The 19,343-nt window shown below is 36.7% G+C and overlaps 2 protein-coding genes across 4 annotated transcripts; both read right to left on the bottom strand.

Moving 5' to 3' along the window:
• Positions 1-665: 665 nt before the first annotated feature.
• aqp10a (aquaporin 10a) lies at positions 666-5,712 on the bottom strand. The gene is made up of 6 exons (XM_051131611.1): positions 5,500-5,712; positions 4,376-4,502; positions 4,117-4,254; positions 2,027-2,145; positions 1,572-1,789; positions 666-1,343 (listed from the first exon to the last, which is right to left on the bottom strand). Exons 1-6 carry the CDS (start codon positions 5,593-5,595, stop codon positions 1,139-1,141), a joined length of 903 nt encoding a protein of 300 aa, XP_050987568.1. The 5' UTR covers positions 5,596-5,712; the 3' UTR covers positions 666-1,138.
• Positions 5,713-7,459: 1,747 nt separating this feature from the next.
• si:dkey-92i15.4 (uncharacterized) lies at positions 7,460-19,285 on the bottom strand. Of its 3 annotated transcripts, XM_051131608.1 has the most exons (8): positions 19,152-19,285; positions 18,700-18,797; positions 10,558-13,555; positions 10,267-10,471; positions 9,984-10,082; positions 9,582-9,795; positions 8,588-8,704; positions 7,460-8,061 (listed from the first exon to the last, which is right to left on the bottom strand). In XM_051131608.1, the coding sequence occupies exons 3-8, from the start codon at positions 13,254-13,256 to the stop codon at positions 7,904-7,906; spliced, it is 3,492 nt and encodes a 1,163-aa protein (XP_050987565.1). In that variant the 5' UTR covers positions 13,257-13,555; positions 18,700-18,797; positions 19,152-19,285; the 3' UTR covers positions 7,460-7,903. The 3 variants fall into 3 exon arrangements, with proteins under 3 accessions (XP_050987565.1, XP_050987566.1, XP_050987567.1); XM_051131609.1 differs by lacking the exon at positions 19,152-19,285 and having other exon boundaries at positions 18,700-18,822; XM_051131610.1 differs by lacking the exons at positions 18,700-18,797; positions 19,152-19,285 and adding an exon at positions 14,897-15,025.
• Between the last annotated feature and the right edge of the window lie 58 nt (positions 19,286-19,343).

Below are 19,343 nucleotides of genomic sequence, written 5' to 3'. Positions count from 1 at the left end.
AACAGGCTTCCATGCACTGTGCTACTCATACCATACAAGTACTCATACCAAGTTTGCTGCCTTTTAGGAAGATCAGCCGAAAGTATTCAGCCACCTTCACTGATACACTAGTTAAATTTTTTGCATTTAATGCTTGTTGGTCAATGTTGCGGAATTAAATGGACAGTAATGCGTTGCAACATTTAAAAATTCCCATTGTTTAAATGCTACTAAATACTGCATTACTATTATTATCAAACTTAATAATGACAAAAACCTGAACTGATTTATATGGTTGTCGTGTAGTGACCAACACATTTGGGCTGATTAGGTAGTTTTTAAAGTCTTTCATAGTTTGTCCAGAATTTGCCAGGTACCCAGTGACCCCAAATACTAAGAAAAGTTCATGGATCAAACCAAACAGGACATTAAAAAAAAAACAACACCCTGTACTGATCAGTAGTATTACCAGAAAAGAAGATATGACCTTTTGCTTTATTTACAGTCCTTGTATTCCCGCATTATGGTTGCAGCTGTCTCTATCTAGATCTTTCATGTAATGCATGATGTAATAATTTCTCACAACAGAGCACTGTGATTCCATGAAATGGGCTTTCAGAGTACATATAATCAATATACCTATTCCCAAAAGTTCAGATAAATGATTGGTCAATGGCTGCTTCAAACAGATTTTTAAAACTCTTTGTTTGTGAACTTGTTAATGTACACCGCAAATGTGCACACACTCATCCCCGTGCACTGTGGGTTAATAAAAACAACTTACAGTATACTTGCAAAAGACACTAGACAACAAACAGATATGAGTTTGATGTTATTATATTAAATTACAAATTAAATTACTATATACAAATCTTTAAATTCACTTCTATGAAACAATACATAGTGTGAAGGAAAAATAACTTTTTTACATATAAATTATAGTAAGTCCTAGTTTAATATTTTAGAAGGGATGAAAGGGGGTTGAAAATAATAAATAATAATTGGTATATTAAGGCTTCAGCACTGCTGTGAAAGATTTTAGAGTCCACCTTAAGTACATTTTCCCCAGGTTTTTTCCCTACCGTTTTACTATTTTTTTATTTACAGTATAAAACAGTTTGGAAATGGCGTGAGCTAGATTCAGCAGTCCCCCAGGCCTTTAAAGGGCAGACATTTTATAGTATAACTCATCCGTTTTGTTGTTGTGCTTCGTAGCCTTTGTTTGATCATTAAACTCCTCAGACTCAGATTCATCCTCAGGCTCAGGCAGATGCCACTGAATGAAGACCAGATAAATGATGGACCCCATCACGCCCCCCACCATAGGAGCCACTAATGGAATCCAGAAGAAGTAGTCATAGCACCTGTGTTGAGAAAAGTGACCAAAAGTGACCATGTTACACACTTAAGTGCAAATACCAATGTGTTAAGTGCTCTGATATCATTAATAGAACACCAGAGCTAAGCAAAGTGGCATGACCAATAATTAATTTTATCAGTGGAGATATAAGTTAAAAGATAGTAGGTGTATGGGCAAAGATAACAAAGCCTGTAATCTGAGGTTAATAGATGGAGCAGACACGGTTACGTACGTGAAGACTTCTGTGCCCCAGCCTGCTGTGAGGGTGAAGAGTCGTGGACCAAGGTCACGGGCAGGGTTTATGGCAGCTCCACAGTTAGCTGACATTGACACGGAAATCCCTAGGACAACAGTTGCTACAACTGGAGGGAGCAACCCTTTGGGTGCAGGAGCATTTCTTTGATCATTCAGCGGTAGAATACAGAGCATTAACATGGCTGTGCCGATCACCTACAGGCAGATATACAGGAGACAGATGGCCACCTAGTCAGTTTCCATTTCTGGCATGATTTATTACAGCAGATTGATTAATGTTTGAATCTTTATTATGTAATATTGTATTGCTTTAGACCTATTCCAATTAAATCAGATAAGACTGGACAAATTTATTATATCAACATTAATTCTACTGTGCTTACATGAACTACAGAGCTCTTGTCTAATCTGCCATGGCCTGATGTTGCTCACCTGATCGAGGAAGCTGGTCTGTATTGACACCATATCACTTGGGTAAGTAGCAAAGATACTGGCTGTTTCATTAGGACCAACTACTGTCAGAACTCCACCACTGTAGTCCATAATCGCATCTAGAGGTGAGGAGAGAAATCAATCCTCTCTTTTTCAAAAACATAAAACTGCGAAGTATAGAATGTGGAATTATTGTTAAAATACAGGCATAGGTAGAGCTTGTGTAAGGCTGGGCAAAGCTTAACCTTCCCCTGCACAATTAAACTAAATCCATAATGGCTGTCGTGAATAAAATGAAAATGAAATGAAAAGTGACTATTGCGGAATTAAATTATGATCTATGTTGCACCATTGCTTACACTCACACTAGACTGTAGAAGCCAGTTTCCACCAGTGAATAATACATAAAGAAGTTATTGCAACTTTTTTCTCAGAATTGTGTGATACAAACTTGCAATTGCTAGTTATAAAGTCAGAAATGCGAGATATAAACTCACAATTGCAAGAAATAGCTAGATAAAAACTCACAATTCTGACATTTTTCTTGCAATTGCAAGTTTATATCACAATTGTTTCAGAATTATGTGATATAAACTTACAATTGTGTATTATTATGTCAGAACTGCAATATATAAACTTGGAATTCTAAGAAAAAAATTCTGTTGTGACCAGTGTTGGGTGTAACTGGTTACTAAGTAATTAGTTACTGTAATTTAATTACTTACCCTTGAAAAAGTAAAGTAAGGGATTACTCTTATTTTTTCTGTAATTTAATTACAGTTACTTCTTATTTAATTGAACTTAACACTGTATATAGACTGTAGAACATTTATATACAATGCAATACAATAATTTAACATCAAAATTTAAAGTCTAACCTTAAAATGCATGCTTTTTATGCACCCTTTTCACTTTAAATACTTTGATGGGTTAAAAATAATATTGGTAACACTTTAGTGTTTAATTCTCACTATTAACTAGTTGGTTATTAGCATGAATATTACTGGGATATTGGTTGTTTATCTGCAAGACCTTATTCTACATCTTAAATTCTTAATCTTACCCAATTCTTAAAGGGTTCATCGGATGCCCATTTTCCACAAGTTGATATGATTCTTTAGGGTCTTAATGAAAAGTCTATAACATACTTTGGTTAAAATTCCTCAATGGTAGTGTAAAAAACACCCTTTTTACCTTGTTAAAATCAGCTCTGCAGAAATCAGCCCATTCATATTGAATGTTCCTTTAAATGCAGATGAGCTCTACTCGCCCCGCCCCTCTCTCCTGTGGAGTGACCAGCCATGCTCTGTTTACTTCAGCCACGTTTAGCCGTTAAACTTGCTAACTAGCACGTTATTAGGAAAGGCGATTGCAAAGATTCATAAAAAACCCCTTATACTCACTTCTGCTGTAAGTGAAGCTGGATCACGAATGATTCACTTGAACATAGACGGATATATGTAGATTGGGAGGCGCATTCCCTTCACAAACAAACGTTATCTACTGCATCTTCAGCGGCTCAGATGTCCGGAGTAAATGACGACCACTATGTTCATTGTTATATCCAACAACAGAACACTTCAGTTGCTTAAAGGCCATTCTTATCTACGTCCCTGCTCCGGCATCGAAAAACAATGGCGATTGGACTGTTGCAGCTCATTCAGGGCAGGTCTAAACTATACTTGTCACTTGTATAGTTTTGAATAAGGGAAAGATGCAATGCTCATTATGGCCGTGAAACTCTGCCTTCTTAATGAAAGAGCCAGTCGTTGAGTAGTGAAGTCAGTGCGTCACTGCAGCTGCCGTTAGAAGTCCCACAATGTATTCTCCGTGTAATTTATTCACCGTTTGAAAACATTAAATTCAAAAATAATGTTTTTAGCAAATTATGATCAAGTTAAATACAAATTATTAAACATATTTTATGACATGACACTCCCATACCTGGTACTTGCCTAAAAGACGGGTTTATGATCTACGTAGCTAATAGATTACACAAAAATTAGGCTACTTTTAGCCTTACCCTGAAATTGGTTCACCCTTCACCTATTAATACAGGATGTCTCATTGCTCTCTTTTTTTTTTTTTACCATGGTAGATGAGAAAGACAAGCCCAGCGGCAAGGTAAGCCCCCAGTGTTTGAGCCAGAGAATAGGGTAACAACTTTATCCAGGGTAGGTCTCCCAGCATACAGAAACTCAGAGACACAGCTGGGTTTAGATGAGCTCCTAAAGGGGGAAATAAAGAAGAAAAAATAGTAAAAGACAGTTATGTTGATCCAAAAAAAAAAAAAAGAAGACAAATTTCACTTTAAATGTCCCAAAACTGCCTAATCTGTAAGCATTTTACCTGATACCCCCATGCAGAGGTACATGGCAGACATGACACCTACAGAGAAGGCCATGTTAACAGACAGAAACTGCCCCTTAGTTTCCCTGCTGGTTTTCACTTGTGCTGCTGCAGCACAACCAAATAGCTACAGCAAAAAGAAAAAAAAAATATTGATACTTAGCATAAAACAGCAGTGTTTTGCTCCAGTTGTTCCAGTATTGCCTGATGCTTTCACTTTTTTAGAACCATTTTTATTGATGAAAGACAAATATACAAATTAACTGGACAAATTTTGTCAGTAACACAAGTTAATTTATAATAACCTTCTATTTTCAATCATATCATATCAAACATAAATACTGACCCTGATAATGCTCTACAAAACTGACCCTGCACTGGATTATTTATTAAATTATAATAAATTATATTTCAGATAAAAACCATCTGCACAGACAAATACATAGTCAGCAGCATATATAAGCAAAAGCACGTGCTCACAGATCCTCAGACTACATAACCTTGGATTTGTCTATTGTAAAAGCTTATCTTATGGAGCAACATATGATATGATATGATATGATATGATATGATATGATATGATATGTCACTGATATCACTGTTAAATAGTCCAGTAACCTTTTGCAAAAGTATTAGAATAATAAATTCAGAGGAAATGTGTTAAAAAAGCATGCAGAAAACCTCAAAATATATAAACATCTCAGTTTTGTGTAACATTTCATGTGTGTTTTTAATGAATGCTTTGTTAGTTAATGCATTCAGTATCATTAACTTACAATGAGCAAGTAGTTTTACAGCATTTATTAATCTAGGTTCATTTAGATTTTTTTTTTTTACATATTACATCTTTTAAATGATAAAATATGCACAAGCATGAATGATTAACCGAAATAGTTTATCTATAAATTAATATTAACAGACTGATTAATGCTGTAAACAACGGTATTCATTTTTATCTCACAATACTTCATGCATTAACAAATTGTTTTATTTTCATAGTGGTAATGAGTTTTATATCTCAAATATATATCAGTAATGAAAATATATGTGTGAACAACAACAGCAAAAAATACTCTATAAATCAATAACTATGCTAAATAATAGTGAAAACTGCAAAAACTTACCAGAAGTACAAAAGTGCCTAAGACCTCTCCCAAAATCTGTCGTGCCAATTCATTTTTCACCTTCATCTTCTTAACTGTATTTTTTACCCGACTCATTTTTAGTATTTGCGTTTTATAGGATTTGTGCAAAACTTGCTGTTGTCCCGCTGTTCTCAGATGGTCTTCTGACCTCAGTCTGTGTCTATTAGCTCAGCTAACCTTTAAACCCTGTTTTAAATACACTTGCAGGGTACAAACATCCCACATCAGGCAGTCAAAATCTACATCATAGCTTGTCTGATCTAGACCACGACCCCTAATAAATGATTAATAATCATGTGGGACAAAGAGAGAGGGAGAGAAAAAATAAGTGATTTATGAGTTGCTGCTGTAAAACGCTTTTTATGCGTTACCTACATTCAGATAATCTAATCATTTTGACATTGGAAGATTAGATGACATACAGAAATTAGGTAACTGTGCAATTGTCTAGCTCAAATACACTATCTGTATACCCAAATTTCTTTCCCAGACCCACCATCCATGTTTAAAATCATGTTTAATGTTGTCATTGCCAACAATATTGCTATTTCAACCAGGCAGGCAGTAATTGAAACCATATATTCTTACAAAAGAAGTAAAATTACCTTAGCCCTTCTCTGCTTGGTTTGAATGAAAGATTGGTTTAACCTAAGCGTTAAGGCTCTGGGCTGATTATGTAAAATACACAGATTTATCAGATGTCAGACGTCAGAAAGGGCAGTAAGAAGGGAACCTGTGAGCTGGAGCATTACTGAAAGATCTCTGTAAGCAAAACAATCGATTTTCTTTCAAATTAATTTTCTGTAAAAGATGCATCTTCTGACTGACAGTTAAAATGTCTTAGTAGATTTTCTGTTATTTAAAAAAACAATCTTTTTCTCAGAATTGTGTGATACAAACTTGCAATTGCATGATATAATTTCACAATTGCAAGAAGTAAAGTACAGATTTTAAGATAAAAACTCAATTACTAGAACTATTCTGAGATAAAAGCGGATTTCTTACTTTTTTCTCACAGTTGTGAGTTTGTATCTCACAATTCTGTCTTTTTTTCTCACAACTGAGTTTCTATTTTACAATTCAGACATTTTTTTGGAATTGTCTGATACAAACTTGCAATTGACAGTTATAAAGTCAGAACCGCGTGATATAACCTCGCAATTCTGACTTTTTTTTTTACATAACTGCATGATATAAACTCAAAACTGCAAGAAATAAAGTCTGAATTTTGAGATTAAACCTCACAATTGCTAGAACTAGTCACAATTCTAAGATAAAAACTGGCAATTCTGACTTTTTTCTCACAATTCAGACTTTTTTTTCAAATTGTGTGATATGAACTCACAATTCTGACTTTTTTTCACATAATTGCATGATATAAATGTGTGATATAAACACGCAATTGCTTGTTATAAAGTCAGAACTGTGTGATATAAACTCACAATTCAGACTTTTTTTTCACAGAATTGCATGATATAAACATAAAACTGCAAGAAATTAAGCCAGAATAATTAACTTTTTTCTCGCCATTGCAAGTTTGTATCTCGCAATTCTGTCTTTTTTTCTTGCAACTCAGTTCATATCTCACAATTCTGACTTTTTTTCACATAATTGCATATAAACTCACAATTCTGACTTTTTTTCACATAATTGCATACAAACTCAAAACCGCAAGAAATTAAGTCAGAATTTTGAGATAAAAACTCACAATTGCTAGAACTAGTCACAATTCTGAGATTAAAAACAGGCAATTCTGTCTTTTTTCTCACAATTGCAAGTTTATATCTCACAATTCAGAATTGCATGATATAAACTCGCAATGACATGTTATAAAGTCACAATTGCAAGAAAATTTCTGTCATTCAAAAAATAAAAACAGACAAAAATAATGTAAATGTTATAAATACCCATATGAAAGAAATGTCGCTTCCTTTGTCTTTAATATGAAAAAATTTAATTGGGACGGATTTGTGCTGTACAGACAACATATACACATATACATAGTATCATAAAAATAAAAATATATAATGGCTCCTTATAACGACTGGTTGTGCAGTTATTACATTAATAGTTACATAATGTGAGAGCTTAACCATTATTAAAAATAAATGATAAAAAATGACCTCCTGGCCTCCAGTGCTTTTATGCCCTTAATTTTGGCAGTATTACTTCATACAGTAGTTATCTATCATCAGTAAAAAAACAAAAAAAACAAATAATAATAAAAACAAAAAATTCAAAACACTATGATGCATGATATTTCGTTAATGCAGAACTTAACATTTGCAAGAATACAACTTCACAGAACCTGTAACAGCAAAATCCTTATAAAAAAAAACAGTGTTTAAATTGAAGTGAAGTGCAAGATGGAAAGTAAAGGTCTTCAACGTGGCTGATGAGGACGGTGTAGTAAGACCTCCACTGGACCAGAGGGCAGTTTCTTTATGAGGTTCCAAGCCTCAAGACGCATCATGCCCACCAAACTCTGACCTTGCACCTCTAACAACTCATCTCCAGGAAACACTTCATTGGCTGGTCCACCTGGAAACAAGTAGTAGACCTTATTGCTATGGAGGAATTGCTATGGAATAAGACCATTTTGTGCTGTAATGTGCAGGAGGGATAGCAACAGCAAGAAGGTGTGAGGTAATCAGCAGTAATTGACCCTGGACCACTAAACCAGTCATAAGGGTCAATCTTTTGACATCTGAAAGCTGAATAGATAAGCTTTCCATTGATGTATTGTTTGTTTTAGATAGTTTGGATAATTAAAAGATTGAGAATATTGCCTTTAAAATTGTCTAAATTAAATTCTTAGCAATGCATATTACTATTCAAAAATTAAGTTTTGATATATTTACAAAATATCTTAATGGAACATGATCTTTACTTAATATCCTAATGATTTTTGGCATAAAATAAAAAAAACAACAATTTTGACCCATACACTGTATTGTCAAGACTGGTTTTGTGGTCCAGGGCCACATATGAAAATGTTTCTTTTCACAGACTTCTTGCATAATTGTGTTGAATAAGATTGCTTTAAATCAAGAAACAGTGGGCTTACCACGGAATATTTTTTGTACAGTGAGGGGTTTGTCTCCTGAGCTGGATCCCACTCCCCCTTCCAAACTGAAGCCAAGATCAGAGCTGGACTTGTTCAGAATCACACGGACTTTGCTGCCTGTAGGGGGCGTACACATACAAAGTATCAACATCAGATTGCATAGGAGTTGCAATCACACATTTTTATCTCACCTGTATACAAGGTTATGCAACTTAATCAGTATTCTTATCAAATAACTTGCAACCTTCCCTAAATGTTGACTGATTACCAGATGCTTGTAATTCATAATGACCACCACGTGCATATGTACAGTTGAGGTCAAATGTTTGCATCCCCCTTTCAGAATCATTAATAATGTTAATTATTTCACTTCAGGTACCACAAATTCTTTGGTTTTCCAGCATTTTTGTGTATTTGGACCCTTTCCAACAATGACTGTATGATTTTGAGATCCATTTTTTCACACTGAGGACAACTGAGGGACTCATATGCAACTATTATAGAAGGTTGAAACACTCACTGATGCTCCAGAAGGAAAAACCAGGCATGAAGAGCCAGGGGGTGAATACTTTTGAAAAGTATGGCGATGTGTACATTTTTCATATTTTGCCTAAAAGTCATACTTTTTCATTTAGTACTGACCTTCAGAGGCTACGGAAGATGTTTCCCAGAAGACAAAATAAGTTAAATTTACCCCAATCTTCAAATTCAAAAAGTTTGAACACAGTACACAGTAAACACAGTAATAAGAATCAAGGGGATGTAAACTTTTGAATCGGGTCATTTTTATAAAGCACAACTATTATTTTCTCTTGTGGACTGTGTGTAAACATCTTTTATGTAAAATATCTTATTAATTTCAGTTTTAAGTAAACAATAACATGCATTTTGTATGATCCCTCTTATTTTGGTGAAACAATGCACATTTTTAATGATTCTGAAAGGGGGTTGCAAACTTTTGACCTCAACTGTCTTCCCTCAGTCTATCACTCACCAGTGATTCCTGTTCTTTCATTGGCTTCCTTTCTGCTGTTCCCGCTCTGAAGGACAACGACGGCCATGCCCTGCCCTCTTGCTTTCCTCAATATACGCAGAGCCTCCCAATGGGCGGAGTTCTGCAGGGCAGAGCCATTGATTGACAGCACCTGAGCTCCCTCAAAGATAGAGCCTTCCTGTGCTGCTACTCCACCTGGTATCACTCGGTGGACCTAAGAGATGAGATTTGCGTGAAACACCACTCTCAAGTTAAAGTCAAATAGCAGTGCCCCAAAAGTCAAAAATGTACAGGCATTGTGGTGTATTTTAAGCTACTGCTATTTGTACTGACTTTTGTTTGACCATCTGTATCTGTTTCTATTAGTCATGTTTGTGCATTACAGCATTCAGTGATACTCACCGTGACCGGTTTATTCTGATCCACTCCACCTGCCAAGGTAAATCCTAAGCCACTCCCCACTTCCTTGTGTAACACAACCACTTGCACATCTTCATATTTCTGTCATAAGTCAGAGGTACAAGTTATAGTAGCAAAAGGAAGAAGTCTATTTTATTTCTTTATATCTAAAATGGTCTTTGCATAAACATTTTGTAACAAAATATAGGTAGTATGATAGTTTAAGTGTATTTCGATGTCAAATTATAACTTTTACACATTAAAAATATATGTATATAACATTTACCTGCAGAGTTTCATCTCCCAAACCCCTGACGTCATCCAGTAAACGATCCAGTTCATCAGTGCTCAGCAGAGTCACAGAAGAGAAGGCTGAGATGTCTGAGCTCAAGGACGCAGTGCGTCTGGATGGCAATTCTTCATCATCCTCTGACAACCATCCATCTGATGATTTGTAGTCCACCCCACCATAACTGCATAGTTCTGTAAGACTAAAAACATGGAGAAACAGAGAAAAAACTTAAATGTTGACTGGGTAACCTATTGGTTTATGCATGTGAAATTAGCTGACAGCTACCTCAGAGAGAAACTTTTGCGATCTGATTGGCTCATGTTGCTTGTGATGGTCACAGATGACTCTCCTGAGTCAGAGTCTTCTTCTGTGTCTGTTTCTTCATCATCATCATCATATTCTTCTTCATCAGAGCTCCACCTAGCCATGCTAGGTGTCACTGTGGTCAAATCCTTGCTTGTTATTTCATAGTTGTTATTATTAGAATTATTGAGTGAGGAATATGTTGTCTTTATAGGAGAAGAACTTTGAACATTATTAGGCGGCACTTTGGGATAGGTACCATTGACTGTTACGGTTCCGGGGCTACTCTGGTTTTCAATGTTAACTGTGAGAGGGGCTCTATCAGGTGAGTTAGTTGGTGTGTTTTCATTATCAACATCATCATCACCATCACCATCATCATCATCAAATATTTTTACATTAATTGACTTCTGCTTTAATAAACTTTTGACATTTGACTGTTGAGAGACTGATGGGATGGGAAGCGGTTTTTCTTCCATTTCCCCTATGTTTCTAAACTCTGAGTTGGAAGTGATGGTAGAATCTGGTTCATCCATGTGTTTTTTATTCACAGTCCTCCTTTCATCTTCATCTCTCTTGCTGATAACTTGGTCAGTTCTTGATTCTTTCATTTGTTTTAGTGCTGGAGCAGGCTCAACACTCTTTTTGTACGTCTCCTGATGTTGCTCTAATGTTGGTCTTACTTTGACTATGGAATTTGAATGAGGAGTCTCACTCTCCTCATTAGAATCACTTTTGCTAAAGAAATTTGTTCTTAGGCTTTCCGTGTCCCATAGAACACTTCGAAAATGTAGACTTTTATCAGAATCACTCTTCTTCAGTAGAGCCGGGGGCTTGGGGTGCTCTGGTACAGATAAGACCCTCCTCATGCGAAGAATCTCCGGTGTGCTTTTGCTTTGTCGAGCCAAAGATTCAAACATGCTGATTGTATTCTTCACAGATTCTAAGGACGGCAATCGTGCCTTTTCTAGCACACCTTCTCCTCTCCTTCCTTCAGTTTTACCTGTGAAGACATTATCTTTCTCTTCCTCTTTATGGATTTCATTGTGTGCTGCTAGTGGGTATTTGGGCTGGGTGGTGCCATCTTGCAAACCACCAACATACTTGTTTTCGATGTCCGGTCTTTTTGTAGTCTTTTTATCTGATTGTTTATCTGTTCCAATTTCCTCCTTGATTCCTCCATAAGTGGTAAACAAGTGTTTGACACCCTCGCTAGAGATGCTTGAATTACTGTCTGAACTTGCAGACTGGTTCCTAGTTGCTGCCAGTCTACTCCTGGTCCTTTCTAAGGACTGGCTACAATACTTTGGAGACCCTGTAAGCCCTGCTTTGCTTGTCTCTTCATTGTCTTCAGGCAGAAGTGACTGAGCTGTTTTGACAGAAGATGTTTCTGTACTCCATTTAGGCTTTGTTGACACTGAAAAATGTAATCCAGAGGAATTGTTCCTTTGATCATTTCTATTCTCCATGTCGGTGGAGGGTTCTTGCTTCGGACCAAAGTAAGGTTTTGAAAACCCTCTAGGGAATGTTCCAGCTTTTTCTATATTGTAAGCAGGTTTCCCCTGTTGGCTGTCAGTACTATCTGAAGTACCTCCAAACACATAGTCGGTAGTGTATTTTCTGTGATTTGGAGTAGAGTCCACCGTGTTTGATTGATCAGAACTTACAGTATTGCTGCGTTTTAGTCTGACTGAATCCTTCGCGTGTCCATCAGAGTTGGCATCTCCCCCAAACAGTTTTGCAATTCTTTCCGTTATTGTTTGATTTCCAGTTAATTCCTCAGCATTAGAAGACCCTTGCTCTTTGGCCCTGGATCCTATTTTGCTGTCAGTCTGGTCAAGATTTGCTTCACCTTGTTGCTGTGCCCAGAGACCGCTACCTTCTCCAACAGAACCTTGGCTCAGTCTTGGCTTCAATCTGGATGGGAGCGACTGGCCACTGTTTGTCCGATCCAGAGCAAAATTTACCCGGTTCATCCTCACAGAAGTAGATCCAGAGATTTGGTGAGCCTTTCTGTCAACAGTCTGACTGCCTTGATTGGCTGCACTGTAAGTCTGAATCCTCCATGAAACACTACTTGGTTGATTCTCTTGCTTGTGTGAAGTCACCGTTCTCTCTAAACTATCTCTGGTCCCACTAGTCATCCCAGTTCTGCTGCCACATCCTGCTCTCCAGTCTAAGCTTTTGCTTTTGTTTGTCTGATAAAATCTCCTCAACTCATCTCCTCTGCTCTTGCCACTTGCTGCCGGACTCTTGTCTTCCTGAGTGTTTAACTTCGTAGCGCTCACATCACCCTTTTCAGAAACGATAGGAAGGGTTGAGTCCTTGCGTGTATCCTTACTTAAAGTTTTTCCAGTCTCTTTGTCATCAGTGTTAGTGTGGGTATAACTAGCAGAAGAAATACTGGCTTTGTTGAGGTCCTCACTAGGATCACTTTTCTGGCTTGAGTCTTCAACTTTTCCACCCTCGAAAACAAAGCTTTTTGTCCTGAGGTCCTTGGTAGTGAGTGATTTAGCAGAGCGGATTTTGAATTTAGCAGCTGCAGAGCCAAAAGGCTTTACAGATGACTGGCTATGACTTTGTGCTTCTGTTCCATTGGGTGATTCTGCACCTTCGGTTGGGCTGCTAGCAGTGTCTGATTCAGAAAACTGACGTACAAAAGTTCCACTATGCAAACTCATGCTTTTAAATGACGCTGAGTGCCACACCGTGTATTCATTACAGTAGGAACCGAAGGCTGGTTGCTAACATTTTCAGCAACTTGTTTAAAAATGTTTATTTCTTTTTGCTTGTAATGACAGGCTGTATTTTCATACTGTCATTATACAAGCTGGTATAAATCTGTTTGTAATCCAGGGAGGAGGAAGAGACCTGCCAACTTCAGCTTGACTCTGATGCTCTTCTGACACTTCTGACACTCGCTCTCTGGATCCAAAAAGAGCTAGTAATGGTCTAGGTACTCTCTGGTCCTTATCTTGTTCTGTTATTTAAAGGCAATAACAACATATGGAGATTAGATTTAAACAAATTAAGTTTAAAAAATACTTCAATTGATTCTTTTCTGAATGGATCATAACACTGCTACTATGGGTTGAACTTACAACCTGGCCCAGACCTTTAATCACTAAGCTATACCATCTCCCACTTAACAAAGTATACATACTTCATTCTAGTCCCTCAGGATTTCAACATACTGAAACTCTGCATTTATTACAACGAGAGTCCATAAATCTCAACTGGGCATATGGGATTCATACCCTCATATGTAAACACGTAGAAACTCTGGACGAACGGCTGTAAATCAGAAACATCTCAAAAATGTTTAAAAATCAGTGAGTCTGTGTGTGTATTTGTGGGCACTTTGTTGTATGTTTACTCTGACAGCATTCTTAATGCTACTTGTCACACTCTTGAGTTTTTACAAAACCTGATACTCAGTCAGATAACAGGTCAAACACACCAGACTACAATCCTATCTAACACCACATGTGTTACAGAGTCAGAGTCCACACGTCATTAAAGGTACACGATTCCTTCTAAGAGTGAATAAACAATATGGAATATAAAAGAACTATAGGATTTAATTAATCTCAGATCTGTGAATAATGTCATTTAGCCTAGGAGGAAGTCTGCACCCTGTCTCTTTTACACACCCACGATTATTCAAAGCAGCACACTAAAATTCATTTAAACACTTCAATAAGATCTGATAATAGTCACATGCAATCAAGCAAGCACTGATGTACAAATCTGCATACAATTCAATTTAAACCCTCTTTAGGCAATATTGAATTATTAGTTAAACTGCTGTTTAAATCAGGATTTTGCAATGGTCTTTTCCAGATTTGTTTGCCCCACCTCGTTCTGTTGTAAAGATTGTTTTTGTTATCCTAAACTGAACATTTATATACGTCAAGAGTTGTTTAAAATAAAAGACATGAGCAAACAGCAAGCAGAGATAGAGTGGATGAAGGAGGAGGAGGAGTGACGTACACCTTGCAGGAGTGCAAATACAGATCTGATGAGAATAAACCTGAACTGATTGAAAACAAATTGACTCAGTAAATAGAGGTTGTTACAAGGTTGCTCATAACCACAAATTGCCTTGTTCTGCTGCTTTGTAATACACAGATATGGATGCAAAATAAGGTTACCAGTCCTGTATGACTGCAACACTACAGACTTTCAGAGGAAAACAGGTCAGTGTCAGTTTACAGAAACACCTGTTCTCCCATGGCACACGTACTTGCTTAACAATGACCATACACTTTACCTATCTAGCCATACATGAGTTTTAGCTCTTTAAACAGAAATAACATACCTTAGAGGACTGCAGTGTCTCTTAGCTGTTTGAGAGAACAGGTGTTCCCCATCCTGCCTTGTGCCTCTAAACTCTCTCTCACTCCTTGCTGTCTGTCATTTTTCGATGATGCATTTCTACTGTAATAAGAACTTGCCTGACTGGTTTGACATGCTTACCCATTTCCACCCCCTTTGATTGTTGTGCCTTCCTCTCTCATTTCCCTACCTCTTTCTCTCCTCCCCCGTCTCTTTCTGTCTGCCTCTTTCTTTTTCTCCTTCCATCTATTTGTGTCTCAGTTTCTTTGTCTCATACACACATACACACCTGTCAACATGCACACCCTTCACGTCTAATGAGAACATTCTTGGTCCGTGGTTTCTTGGTGACTCAGTAAGTGTTAAAGGGTAGAGTAAGAAACTACTTGTGAGAGGCATCAGGTCCTGGAGTTATAAGACCTCTGAATATGAATTCAGAACATACCCAGCCAATTAAAGTTGGGCTGACTTTTGTTTGAAATAGAACATTTACAGCTGAGGTCAAAGGTTTACATACACCTTGCAGAATCTGCAAAAGATTTGAATCTGTTAATTGCTTTACCAAAATAAGAGGGATCATACAAAATGAATGTTAGTTTTTTATTTAGTACTGACCTGAATAAGATACGTCACATAAAAGATATAGTCCAAAAGAGAAAATAATAAATTAAAATTATAAATGGAATTTATAAAAATTACCCCTTTCATCTTTTTTAAGATTTATTTTTGCCATTTTTATGCCTTTATTTGGAAAGGACAAGTGTAGATGGACAGGATGTAAAGTGGGAGAGAGAGAGAAGGAGATAGGATCAGGAAAGGTCCACGAGCCGGGATTCGAACTCGGGTCCCCGCAGCGCAATGATGCTATATGTCGACGCTATATGTTTTTGTATGACTGTATGATTTTGTAAATCATCTTTTCACACTGAGGACAACTGAGGGACTCATATGCAACTATTACAGAAGGTTCAGAAGGAAAAAACATGCCTTAAGAGCTGGGGGGGTGACAACTTTTTGAATTTGAAGATCAGGGTAAATTTAACTTATTTTGTCTTCTGTTCAAAAGTTTACACCCCTGGTTCTTAATGCATCGTTTTTTCCCTTCTGAAGCATCAATGATGGATCTCAAAATCATATAGTAATTTTTGGAAAGGGTTCAAAAACACAAAAATGCTGAAAAACCCAAAAAGATTTTTTTGGGACCTGAAGGATTTTTCTGAAGAACAGTAGGCAGTTTAACTGTTCAGGACAAACAAGGGACTCATGAACAACTAACTATAACAAACAACAACAACAACAAAAAACTTTTGAAGGGGTCATTTTTATAAATTCAAATATTATTTTCTCTTGTTGACTATTTGTAAATATCTTTTATGTGAAATATCTTATTCAGGTCAGTACTAAAGCAGTACTACATGCATTTTGTATGATCCCTCTTATTTTGGTAAAATAACATTTTGCAGATTCTGTAAGGTGTATGTAAATTTTTGACCTCAACTGTAAGTGCACTTTAAAATTTAAGAATAAAATGTAAACGCTTTATTTCAACTGAATTTGTACATGGATTTTGTGATATTGGACTAACAGTCTTAGGTAATAGAATTGTAGCTTATGTATGTTTGTTAAATGGGCAGCAGTCGGCCTCCAAAAGACAAAAGTGACATGCTATGTGTATGTAATCTTTTAAATCAATTAAATCATTCCTATCATGACAACTCTTGGAAGATTTTAGCATGGTAACGGATATGACAATGTTAATGTATTTGTTCTTGGCAGAATACATCTGCTACGCTGCTTAATTTGCTGCTGTTGTTGTAGATTATTGCTGCTGCAGCAAAGCAAGGACAAGAACTTCCTACTGCCAATACATATGCTGATACGGTGGTATGAGTATTTAAGACATGCTGCTGCACAAGTAGCATATATAATAACCCCTAACAGATCTATACAGGTGGAGCTGGGGAGGTGGAGGGTTTCAAATGAACATTGAAAGTGCGCTGCAAAATGTTTTAATGCTGTCGTTCTCAAACCTCTGCATGAAGTACCCCCAGCACTGCACGTTTTGCATGTCTCCCTATATCTGACACATCCACTTCAGGTCTTGCAGTCTCCACTAATGAGCTGATGAATTAAATCAGGTGTTATAGATGAGGGAGACATACCAAATGTGCAGGGCTGGTGGTACTCCAGGACAGGTTTAAGAAGCACTGCTTTAGTGAATGCTAACCAGGCATTTAAATATAAAGCCACAAACTCATTGGCTGCGTATGCCATATGAACCATTCAGCTTGTGCCAAGTAGTTTAATGAGGGAATATCATCAGTTTGCATTAACCCATTAGCCTGCGCCATCTAGGGTTTCATGACAGAACTTGGCATGTAAACATATATAAACATACTGATTGAGTAACCCTAATTATTTTTAAAAAAGCCAATTACTGCTTACTGCAGAGCCGAACGGCCTCCAACTCCCCCTCTCTGGATGTCCAGCTCCACCTCTGTGTGAACTAACGGGTGGAGTTATGTTTAGGATAGGGCAAGGGGTAGGGTTAGGGTGTGGTTAAGTGTCTATCTCCACCCATTTGGCTCTGCAATGAGCACCCTCTCAAAAAAGCTAATAGTAATAGAATCCAAACAAATCTAAACAAAGTTGAATAAATCAGATTGAGCAGACCATAAACTACACTAAAACTGAAATAATAAATCAGCAAAGGGCTGCAATAAAACATCTTCCTTTGATATCATCAAGTCTTCACCTGCGTGATAAACTCACATTATGTTTAAATTAAGAAACTAAGATTCTACACCATTCTGAAGAATAACCACAGCTATGTTGTTACAAATAGTACCAGATACACACATTTAAACTTATTTATTTACATTTATTTTGGAAAACACCAAAGTCCTGATGTCTTTGGGTTTTGTTATGCTAATGCTAATGTTTATCCGAGCAGTTCGCTTTCATTTTATCTGCTCCATCTTTTGTCTTCCCTCCACTTTTGCTCATTCATTTCCTCTGTGCATGTTTACTTGCTTACGGTTCTCAACAGTAAAACAGCATTTTTTTTTTTGTTTTAATTTTTTTAAATAACTTTACAGTATTAAACCTGATATACTGTGGTTAAAGTGAGGAGCAGTTTTTTTTTTAAGACTTATTGTTTAAAAACCTACCATTTGAAAATCAGAAATCAAATAGATACTTGCAGCACTATTTGAAACACTATAATGACTAAATTTAGCTTATAAATATATAGTTTAGAGATGTTTACGGTTTAGAGATGTTGGCAAATACTGAAGACATACAGAGTGTCAAGCACCAAACAGTGCTAAAACAGCAAAGAAAGATGACAAAGACTTATTAGCAGTGTTTAAAAATAAAGAGTGTGCAAGATAATGCAAGCAGCTGAAAGGGAAGATTAAAACTTTGAATAGACTGGCATTGACCAATGTTTCAAGTGAAACCAGAAACACCAGCGGCATAGTATACTGCATAATTTTAGGATCTTGCAAACCATGACCCAGAAACGCCAAGGACGTGTTTGCAAACGGCTACTGCATGACCATTTTTTTTTAACCTGTTAGCTGTCATCAAGCATCAAGCATCATTTACATGAGTGCAAAGAGCCTACAAGAGCCTGTAGATGGAGGGCTCAATACACACAGCAAAACTGATCATACACACGCTTAAAAGGTCAAACTGCAATTAAAACTGCAATACTTACATTAAACGTTATGATAATGGTATATGCATTGTAAAAGGAAACAAAACATTTTGACAATTGATTACCTGGGTGTATTTCTGTGGCACACTTGTGGGCTGAGTTGCTCAACTTCCTGCAGCTGCAAGAGCAAATGAAGAGTGTAGCAAAAGGAGCTGCTCAGAGACTGAAAGAGAGCAGATGGGCGGGAGTTATGTTTGAAATGTAAGTGAAACTTGACAGCCAGACCTTTTACAAGCTCTAAAATGTTTTATGCTGCTGTTTATTATTATATTAATGTATCTTGCATTTGCATGTACATTACATAAATACAATGTATTATTATTACTAATAATCAGGGTCAATAAACATTTACTGATTTCACACTGTGATATAAATGTACCACATTTAACCAGAATAACTAAAATATAAAAAGATTAATTAACCATTAAAGATGACCTACTAATACATTCTTCAAACATATAATGCCAACCAAATCAAACAGTACAATCCCTAAACATTCAAAGTGTGTGTGTTTTACCTTAACAGCAGTTGTGTATGTGCAGTAACCATCATCACTCAACGGTCTGTATTGCTTCACAGACACATGCACATTGCTAATGGCAACAGCAGAGGAAGCTGGTTAAGTTTGTGGTTTCAGAAAGACAAAAATGTAACAGCAACTGTTTCTTCAACCAGTTTTTGATTTCAAGTGAATGCAAGCAACACACTG

This window comes from Labeo rohita, chromosome 16, assembly GCF_022985175.1.
Source record: "Labeo rohita strain BAU-BD-2019 chromosome 16, IGBB_LRoh.1.0, whole genome shotgun sequence".
In the NCBI taxonomy this organism is placed as follows: Eukaryota; Metazoa; Chordata; class Actinopteri; order Cypriniformes; family Cyprinidae; genus Labeo; species Labeo rohita.
The sequence above is the reverse complement of the archived record's forward strand: the minus strand, read 5'-3'. Positions and strand labels throughout refer to the sequence as shown.

Bases quoted from the DNA above. Each gene is read 5' to 3' on its own strand.
- aqp10a (XM_051131611.1), bottom strand. From the start codon at position 5,595: ATGAGTCGGGTAAAAAATACAGTTAAGAAGATGAAGGTGAAAAATGAA. The intron at 4,255-4,375 runs GTAAAATGCTTA...TTCCCCCTTTAG, and splicing joins CCTCTGCATGGGGGTATCAG to GAGCTCATCTAAACCCAGCT. The intron at 1,344-1,571 runs GTACGTAACCGT...TTCTCAACACAG, and splicing joins TGGGGCACAGAAGTCTTCAC to GTGCTATGACTACTTCTTCT.
- si:dkey-92i15.4 (XM_051131608.1), bottom strand. From the start codon at position 13,256: ATGAGTTTGCATAGTGGAACTTTTGTACGTCAGTTTTCTGAATCAGAC. The intron at 10,472-10,557 runs GTAGCTGTCAGC...CCATGTTTTTAG, and splicing joins CGCAAAAGTTTCTCTCTGAG to TCTTACAGAACTATGCAGTT. The intron at 8,062-8,587 runs GTAAGCCCACTG...ACTTGTTTCCAG, and splicing joins TGTACAAAAAATATTCCGTG to GTGGACCAGCCAATGAAGTG.